The 10,628-nt window shown below is 32.1% G+C and overlaps 1 protein-coding gene across 1 annotated transcript; it reads right to left on the bottom strand.

Annotated features, from left to right (window-relative positions):
• Nucleotides 1-321: 321 nt before the first annotated feature.
• On the bottom strand, nucleotides 322-2,584 carry LOC142522696 (oxoglutarate-dependent flavonoid 7-O-demethylase 1-like). The gene is made up of 4 exons (XM_075626234.1): nucleotides 2,284-2,584; nucleotides 1,332-1,579; nucleotides 907-1,231; nucleotides 322-701 (listed from the first exon to the last, which is right to left on the bottom strand). Exons 1-4 carry the CDS (start codon nucleotides 2,557-2,559, stop codon nucleotides 459-461), a joined length of 1,092 nt encoding a protein of 363 aa, XP_075482349.1. The 5' UTR covers nucleotides 2,560-2,584; the 3' UTR covers nucleotides 322-458.
• Nucleotides 2,585-10,628: the final 8,044 nt, after the last annotated feature.

The following is a 10,628-nucleotide window of genomic DNA, read 5'->3' as shown; positions in this document are numbered from 1 at the left end:
AAATTTGAAAGCAAAATAAAAAAATAGGACCAACATAAGTAAGCAATTAATTTATGGCTGAAATTGGACACTCCGGTGAAAATTAAACTAAATAATCAAAATTTAAAAGTTAGTGGACGAATACATATGTTCGACTAGTTATATGACTAAATTAAAAAAAAAAAATCAATTTCCCTGTATATATCAACCCTTGCCCATCAATACTTTCACTTTCACATTCTCCTTTCGAACTTTGGGTTACTTTGTAAGTAATGCGAAATTCAAGATTAATACATAAGCATCACCAAACCATTGAATAAAGAGTACTGTTTTATTTTTCCCCTCTAAAGTCAAACCAAGCGATTATTACAGCCAATTTATTTATCGTGGCTAACGCATACTTATTATGCATGACTAACATATGTAAGTCATGATGCAATATGACTGTGCAGTTGGAAACATTTATATTATTGATTATTTCAAATTCTCATGGTGTCCAAGTATGATTTCCCGGCAAGCTTCCGAGTCAACAGTCCCTTGAAATAATCAGAAACGCCGATTCTCTTGAATTTTGCGGGATTATCTGGGGTAATAAGGCTAGGAGCTGGACCTAAATCACCATCCAATTTGGGGCTCAGAAATGTGACCATGGTCAGCCTCTCTTGCTCGGTGTTCACAACTGCTCGATGCTCGATGCTCCGGTATGCACCGTTCGTCACAATCTGTCAAGAAATGCCAGTTATATACCTTCATTACTTGGTAAACAAATTCATATTTAAAATCAAACTTAAACCTAGCTAACTGGGGAGACATTTATATATATATAGATTCCCATATATGATTTGTTCAAAAGTCGCTATTCAAATCGAGCTTGAATATATATATCCCTAATGGAATGCATAATGCGCGCGCTTTACATATATATACCTCCAAAATGTCTCCAACGTTGATGACAAACGCATCCGGAAGCGGAAAAACAGGGATCCAAACCCCATCTTTCTTGACATGTAGGCCTTCAACTTCATTGACTTGGGAAAGAATTGTCAGGCCAATGGTGTCGGAGTGAGGGCTGAGACCAGTGACGAGCTCCGGTTGTGGACATGGAGGATAGTAGTTCATCCTCATAGATTGCATACCCTCTTCAAACAGAATTTTCACGTCTTCTTCTTTCATTTCCAAATCTTTTGCCATCAGATAGAGAATCTTCATCGCTAGGATTTTCATTGCTGCTGAATATGCTTCTATGGCATCCCTGAATACATTTTTCGAACAAGGATGGAGTTAGATTTTATCACAATTGGGACTGACTATATATGTGTGTGTGTTTGTATACGACAATAAAATTGGCTGACCTGAATTTGTGTGGAAACTGTGGAATCAAATGATTCGCTCTCAAATATGTTGGTAAGGTGACGGCATAGAACATGTCCCCCCAGTCAAGCTTTTGCTCTTCTGATACAACAAAGACTTGCCCATAACCTTGTACGTCTCCCTCTTCTTGATAAAACTTTTTCTTTTCTTCAATAGGCAGACTGAAAAATTTTTGGATTTCTAATTTCATGTTTTGCACAACTTGAGAGTCAACTCCATGATTGATCAACTGCTTTCAAAATCAAAGAAACATATCGTTCGTTATTCTTTTTCCCTAGTTTATGGTTGTTTTTGGATGGAAAGATATGAGTTTGTGAATGGATTTCAAATAAAATGATTTAAATGCATGCATTTCAAATGAATAGGTTGGAGAGTTGATTTGAAATTGAATCAAAAATATATATACTTGTGCAACGAAAAAATTACTTTTTTTTGTCCATAATAACGGGGTAAAATGATGTGTCCAAACTTCAACACTCCGATAAAAAAGATTAAAATTTAAAGAAAATGCGAGTTTGTTGATTAAAACTATAAATAGACTGATAACATGACCACAAATGAAAATGCAAATTATAAGACTAAAAATATAATTTTTTTTCTTTGTGCAATATAAAAGATTTTGTTTAAATTCCAAATTTAATTTTGAACTAAAGTGATACAATGAATTTGAGACGTTGGCCAATATACTAATCGTGAAAGATTATCACAATGGATATATCTCTTCACGCTACCTCATAACTAAAATCTGAAACATATCAATTTACAAGATTAAAATTTCGTTTTTTCCCTAAAATTAAAATGAAATATTTTAATGTTATCCTCGTTCTTATTACATAGTCACGCATGTTTAGATCCGTAGATCTTAAAATTGCAGGCTGCAGCAATGACAAATAACTGCGTGTGGAAAACAAAAATAAAATAAAACGTACACACCTGAAAGAAACCCCATTCTTGGCATGCAACATGCAGCTTACCAAGCTCCACCTTTGAATCTCCGTCCAACTCGTTCATATCAATAACTGGAATTTCGGACGAGAAAGAAATATTAGATGAAATCGAATCATTCTCGTCGAAACGGATATATCTTTCCGGAACGGTGGTCGATATCTCCTTGGCCAGTTCTTGCACATTAGGCACCGTGAGTGAACCTCCCAATTTCGTGAGCTCAGATTCCATATATATCTTCCCTTGACAATCCTCCGTCTGCATATCTTCATCTATATATAAGAAATATTGTGAAGTATTAGTTTGAGAAAAATTTGGAGACATATATTTTTTAATGATGTATTTGGCGGGTGTTTGATTTACGAATTGGTGAATGATAATGGTCAATTTTAATAAATTTATACGTTCAATGTTGTCTCTATTTGACTCTTAATTTGTATGTATAGTTTACGAGTTCAGTATGAGATTAAATGTAAAAATTGTTTTTAATATTTATAACTATAATTTAATTATGTCAAATCAATTAATATAATATAAAAAATAAAAACGTAAAGTTATATATATATATATATATATATATATATATATATATATATATATATTTCAGATCGTAAATATTAAGATTATCATTCAGACAACGTAATTCCTATGATAAAGACGAAGCTTCCTCTGAACGTACGGCCCGTTACTGAGGTTTATATTATTATTATTATACGATTACGATAAACTCACGGAAATTATGCTTGAGAAAAATTGGAATTAAGATATTATTTAATCCACGGTGGTGGCTGACTTCATTTGCAATTTGGAATTAAAAGGTGAATGGTTTTATTAAATTCATACGTTCAATCTTGCCGTTAAATTAATTAATTACACGTCTTTAATTATTTAATATTAGCGGCCTCACCTTTTGAATATTTATACAATTCAATAATTATTTAAACATAATAATTTTTATTTTCAAAATAATGAATTTTTGATATTTTTTATTAAAAATAATATAGTCATCCAAAATATTAAAAATATTGATAAAGTTATGATTTGATTGAAAAATATGATTACTATTGAAAAAAACGCTATTTTAGATTTTTAAAAAAATGTAAAAACTTTTATCCATAAAGTTATATAATTAGAATATAATCATAATTTTAAATAAGGTTTCCCCAAATCAAAATTCGTTAGTAAATGTGTCTCAACTTTAATTAATAGTGATTCGGGGGTAAGAGATGTATGTTATTTTAAAATTGAATATATGATGAGATTAAAACGAATTATCACAAATGAAAAACAAAAATATAATTGGCTAAATGTTCATTTATACCAAAAATATTGTCACACATATTATCAAGAATTATACACACACACACATTACAATTGAAATTTTAATAATTTATTTTCTACCAAAACAAAATTTTGCATTTAAACCAAAAGATGTGCAATGCCTTTAGCTTCAGTGCAAAAGTGTTCAGATAACTGGCATGGGGCAAACCAGGGAAGATTGTCGCAGTGTTTTCAAAATCGGATCGAACCGATCAGTTCAATCGAGAATCGGTCACAAATTCAGAATCGATCACGAATCCGGTTCGAAAAACTTTCAAAAATCGTTTTAATAATCAAATCGGTCAGGCCCGATCAAGAACAGGTCATGCCGACTATAAACTGGAAAACTGGTTAAGTTGGTTCAATTAGATTTCGTTTTTTTAAATACTTTTCTTATTTTTAAAATCTTAAATTCAATCTTTTGTTTTGTTTTAGAAAAAAATCGATAATTATAATTGATATTTTGAATATATCATTAGTTATTTAGTTTTAGAATTTTGTTAAAATTATTATTTTTTGTTTATTTATGTACATCTTTTAGATTTTAAAAATTAAAATATATTATTCATTATTTTATATCAAGCTTTATAAAATATAACAGTATTTCAATCCGATCGTCCGGTTAAATATGTCTGATTGGTTGGATCATTTTTTTAAAGAAGACTGATTCAATTACCACTCTTGTTATAAAAACATTGGGTCGTCCTCCCTAGATTAGTCAGGCAAAACCCGTGATACCCGGGTTACAAAAAAAAAGTGTTGTATCCTTGCGTGCATCAACTTGTACACAACACAAGCTGTCTGCAATGGCATGAAATCATCTGTTATACTTATTGCTCCAACCGTATTATATTTTGCTCAAACAAAACTCGTTTTTTCACAAATTATTAAAATTTAAATTTATTAAATATCATGAACGTACAAAATACAATTAATCATTGATAAAACATTTGATTCATCTATTTTTTTTTAAAAAAAAATCGATGTCTCAAACATGATAAATGATTAAAACAATATATTGATTATTTTTTAATTTAAAAACAGATGAATCAAATATTATATCAATAATTAATTATATTTTGTTCTTTCATAATGTTTAATACATGTAAAATTTAATAATTTGTGTAAAAAAAATTATTTGAGCAAAATATATCACGTTTTGAAATATCAAATATAGCAGAAGATTTAATCCCGTCGAGTTCGTCGGAGCATTGGAAGAACAATATTATAAAATGCATTTGCCGTAGCTTTCGCATGTAATTCAACGACCCAATGAGAATCGTACGACCGCTTCACAGATTGCTGGCAACTCAGCAAGGTGTGGTTCAATGTTGACCCGGTAAGCCATATGCCAAAGCAAAGAGGAGGGTATTCTTCCAGTTTCATATTAATATCACCATTTGCCTAATAATACAATAACAACTTAAGAAAATAATGGATAAAATGATAATGTTCTATAATTATTAATGAAACAAATATTTTATAAAATTAATAAAATCAAATAATAATTTTTTTTTGAAAATAAGGTAAAAATCTATTTAAAAATTCGTAATTGTGGAAAATAAACATTCAATTTGAAACAGTCCATCTTCAAGTTTGAAGAGCCAACATTTCTAAAAAATAAAGTCCGATTTAAAATTAAAAAAAAATCAAAGTCAGAAGTTTGGAAACATTTATTTTAAAAAAACTTTGGAAAATGTCAAATTTCTAAGAACTAGTCAAAGTCCCAATTCATATCAACGAAACCCTAATACTAAATTGGAAGTTTATCACTAGCTAGTATATGATATATAGCTCAATGGTTTTATACAAAATATTCCGGTTCTAGATGGAATTTAAAGTGCCCAAATATGAAATCACATATTTAATACTAATAAATAAATAGGACTTTGATATACGACATCACATATCTTTTTCCGTGAGACGAATCAACCCGATTCATACTTTAAGTGAAAAGTAATACTTTTAGTATAAAAAATATTATTTTTTATGAATCGGATAGAACTGCAGATCGGTCTCACAAAATTGACCCGTAGGACAATCTAACAAGAGTTTTTGTGATAAACAAAAGGATAACAAAATCATACATTTACAATCCAATTGAACAACCGGTTTCAATTTTATTATTATTATTATTATTATTATTATATCACAAGGAGGTTGTGGTTTTTCTTTAACGCGAAATTCATCTCTTTTTCCTATCGAAAAATGTTTAAGTTGCTATTCCAAAATAAGGATGTTGGAACAAAAAGCTTCATTTTCTAGATTAGAACAATCTATTTCACTACACCAAAATAGGGATGTTTCAAAGAGGCCAGAGATTTCGATAATGTAAGATTGTTGTAAATAGATTTTGTGTTAGGAATATGTACAACAGACTTACACTATAGAAGAGATGACCTCGTTCAAATTTGGGAGAAAATGAGGTAAGATAGGCATGTTGGGTTGTCACGGAAACCAAATCTAAAACGCAGCGGAAATTAAAATATTTTCAGATCTACAATCTTCCGGGGACGATCGATTGCCTTTGATTCATATTTTAGTGATACGTGTAAATTAAATTAAATACACAAATAGAGATTACCACACGACCTAGATCGTGTTGACGACAATCTTTTCCAAATCAGACCGCACGGTTTGACTTTGCCGCTACCACGAACCGCCAAAATCCGGTACACCAACTATATGAATCTACCTCAAAATAGTTGGCACTAGTCAACTATATGATTTTCTCCGAACAAATTAAGAAACACGAAATATGAATAAAAGTTTTTAGTGAAAATAGCCGAGAACCAAGAGATAAAAGATAACTCTTTTAGAGAACCATTCTCTGCTATTATATATTCTCGATTACTTCAATTTTTCCACAAACATTATTATTACAAGTGACCCTATCAATTCAATGCATTCACGTTCTTGTGCATTTTCTCATAAATGCATGTCTCCTTTTATTTATTATTATTATTTTTAATTAAAAAATATATATAATATATTTACACATATATATATATTAACATGTATGTGTCGACATATGTGTCTATATATATATAATATTATTTTGAATATTTGAATATAAATTTGATATCATATATCACATCAAATATTCAACAAATGCAATATTTAAAAATAATGATAATTTTTTATTCGATTTTTCGTGCTATCTTATAATCACTATTATAAGACTTGAAATTTAATCATATTAAATTTCTGATTATTAAACTCAACTCTTTGAATTTAATTATTAAACTCAACTCCTTGAATTTAATAATTATATTCGGGTAAATAACAATCAGTATTTGTGTGACCCTCAATGGTTCAGGGATACAGCTAGTTGTGGGTTTACAACTTCTTTGTGATTCAGAACAACATTTGTTCTTATTCGAGCTTACCCTAATTAGCTCCATTCTTTTCATCAACCCTTTGATCAAGAATGTCAGAACTCAATTCTGATTGCACCAATCGGATCATGGTAAGAGCGTCTAGTAGCATCGCCCCATGATCCCCTAGGTATCACTGATAGTGCCTGCAAGAACCTTATGCTATGGTTAATGTACAGTACGGTCCCTTCAACCAAGTATATCCCGATCGAATCTGCAACCATTGGTATATCGAGAGTTGCTAATTAATTCGATAACAATGTGATGTATCTTTGAGTAATAATAATGGCATCTGATGTGCAACTAGAGAACCACCTTCCCTAAAGCACATTTCATGCTCTGGCCAGAGACTTCTTGCACTATTAATTCATCAGATCACATATGATATCTTCACCTGTAGGTGAGCGGTGAATTCCCGACTACAATATATTGGCTCCTACGTATTTCGAAACTACACCCAACCTCGCCACCTTATGACCCTCAGTGGAATCGGTAAACGAGTCAAAGTGCAGGCTAGTACGCAGAGCCTCCATGTTGTCCCGGGTCAAAGGACTAATGGTGTACAACCATAACCACGGACTATTCCACTCGATAAATGAAAACCACTTGGAAAGTACGAGGGAGGGTTGTTCAGTCCATCATCATATGATCAACCATCTGTATGAATGGACCTCTCCATGCTCTTGTCAATGAAACATGACGTTTTCATCACAGATGCTAGTCTCAAGCTCGAGCGACCTTTATCCTTATTTTAGGCGGCTGAATCGACTAGGAACCAATTTAGAATATACAGTACACTTCCTAATGAGTTTCATGATCTTACGTTGAAAGGCAGACCTCATGGTACTTATTGTATATTCAAGGACTTTATCTATGCAGCTTGCATGAGTATACAGATAAAGTAAATGCCATAATATGATCATAAAATATTATTCAAATAAAGATTGTTTTACATTAGAGTCAATAAAACCCTAGCCACAAGTTGGCTTGCCGGGCACCTACTCTAACAAGGCAGCCATGGTTTTTCATAATTTAGCTGAAATTCGGTTATGTGCAACATAGTGTTCTAAAAAGCAATAAATGAACAGTTAGTTACTTACAACGTAACGCCTAGACACCTAGGCGTTTTTCTTTTTAAAGTATGGTCAGCAGCCTAATTCCATGTGATGGAGATATATATGGATCGTTTTGTGAATGGCTGATATATTATTACCCGTACTTTATCCACGTGGAGCATTGGTAGACATGTGTGAGACATCATATATATATATATATATATATATATATATGTATGTATTGATAATTTGAAATGGTTTTCAAATTAAAGTAAATGGAATCTTACAAAATTGTAGCTTTTATCCTCTTGGATCAGTTCTCCGGTTGGCTAAACGAAAAAAAAATCTTTATTCAAAAACACTATATTAGCTCTTCATTCGAGGAGGATAGGAGACAGGGGCGGTCCTAAGAAAAAAGAAGTCCTGGGCGAAACTTATAATATGGTCCTCTTGTATTGATTCGAAATTCAAATGTATATTAAAAAAATTGAATAGCAAAATCAAAGTATACTCGTTTCTTTCAAAACAAACTTATCCATAGAGCCTTTCATTGATTGGGTCATCTTCTTTTCTGTTTGCTTTTTTTTCTTTTTTGAACTTCCAGATGGGTATTTTCTAGGCATCCTATTTCTTCAAGTGATACTACACCAAGAACAACCACAAAAAAATAATTGAACTATAAAGAATTATCCTTCACATTCATAATTATAAAATTATCCAAAAAAATTCACAAAAATGCATGTGCTAATTTAATTTAACACCAGTTAATTTAGCAATTCAAAATCAAATTCAACAAAAGTCCCAAATTTCAAAATTAGGTTTTGAAAATTCATACCTCTAATCTTCGACGATAAAAAATTTACTAAGGGATGACGAGGAGCAACGATGAGTACTGAAACAAAATTGAGATGATAGAAGACAATTGGAATGGAGGTTAGAGATTGGTCAGATCGTATAGCTTCATCCGCCGAAATCGAAAATTGAGTCTTACGATTTGAGTATTGAAAATGCTGCTGTTATAATTTTTTTATCATATTTAGGTCTTATTATATATATAATATAATTAAAGTAATTATTTGGGTCCCAATACTATTATATATATATATATATATATATTAAAAAAATTTGGGGCCCCCATCAAAATGGGGCCCTGAGCATGGGCCCAGTTTGCCCTTGGAAAGGGCCGGCCCTGATAGGAGAGAAATGTCAATTTCATCAAACATCAACTATTCCTAGTTCGGGGTCTCATTGCTCTTCCTTGTTGTGCTTTCAGGCATACATCTGGTTCTGGCTGGAGGACGTGAATGGCAGGAGCGTGAGCGGCCGACGGCGACATTCAAGAGGCGGTGGCGAGAGAAGCCCAAGTCAATTTTTCTTGTTGCTACTCTTTTCTTCTTTGGTGCTGCAATTCTTTTCTGAATTTAAGAACTAGAAATTAAAACCTAGGTTTTTATTTTTTTCAATAAAAAATTCGTCTAGGCGGCCAATTAATGTGCTGATGCTAGAGGCGCCATCTACCCAAATGTTGAAGCGGTGCGCTGTCAGCTTTTGTGATCATTCCAAGTATGATTTCCCGTCGAGTTCCTGAGCGAAAAGTACCTTGAAATGATCTTAAAAGCTGATTCGTTTGAATTTCGCGAGCGTTTCTGCGGCAACAAGGCTAGGAGCTGGACCTAATTAAGCCACCTTACATTTTTTGTCTTAGAAATGTAACCACGAACAACCTCTCTTGCTTCGTTTTCACTACTGCTCGGTGCTCAATGCTTCGGTATGTGCCATTCGTTACAATCTGCAAAGAAATTAATTCAAAAGTTGATTCAAGCAAGAACTCCTCAACTCGAACTTTAAACATACATCCCCGATGGAAGGCATGATATGCACATGCTGTATACCTCCAAAATATCTCCAATGTTGACGACAAACGTGTCCAGAAGTGGGACAACGGGGATCCAAACCCCATCTTTTTTGATCTGTAGGCCTTCGCATTTTAATAGAAATTGATATCATGTGTTAATGATCCAATAACTAAAATTTCACAAAATTATATGAAAAAAAACATTCCAACTATAATCTAGAAAAATCTATTTCAGCGCATGAGATGCCCGAAAGTTTGGTTCTACCACTTAGATGTTACTGGATTCCAAGATAGAATACAGAAATTCAACGGAAGGGACAAGGGAAGATCGAAATAATTTGTTTTCATGTATTTATGTTGCATTTGGTTGACGTGATAGAATTACATTATTTGGTTTGAAGGACCAAAATTATGAAATATATTATGCATGGTTTTAGAAAAATCGGTATCTTTTTACCATTTAGCAACTCTTTGTTTATGATGATATTTATCGAACACCTCACGTTCTTCGTTAAGTTTTTTTCATAAATTAGATATATCTCACATCGTTAATGAGAATTTTTGTAATTTTTTTTTAAAATCATTTTTTAACGATTTTCTATAATAGTGAGAAATAGAAAGGTCTTTGTCTTTGTTACCATCCTTTAAGATGGTCTTTGTTACCAAGTCGTTAATTTAGAAAGGGCCGGGTTAAAATCGTACTTTCACCAAACCAAATCAATCAAA

This window comes from Primulina tabacum, chromosome 13 (assembly GCF_025594145.1).
Source record: "Primulina tabacum isolate GXHZ01 chromosome 13, ASM2559414v2, whole genome shotgun sequence".
Classification (NCBI taxonomy): domain Eukaryota; kingdom Viridiplantae; phylum Streptophyta; class Magnoliopsida; order Lamiales; family Gesneriaceae; genus Primulina; species Primulina tabacum.
This window is presented reverse-complemented; position numbering and strand designations above follow the sequence as displayed.

Excerpts from the sequence above, each read along its gene's own strand:
- LOC142522696 (XM_075626234.1), bottom strand. The coding sequence starts at position 2,559 with ATGCAGACGGAGGATTGTCAAGGGAAGATATATATGGAATCTGAGCTC. Across the intron at positions 1,232-1,331 it reads CAGTTTCCACACAAATTCAG|GGATGCCATAGAAGCATATT; the intron begins GTCAGCCAATTT and ends AAATGTATTCAG. Across the intron at positions 702-906 it reads ACGTTGGAGACATTTTGGAG|ATTGTGACGAACGGTGCATA; the intron begins GTATATATATGT and ends ATTTCTTGACAG.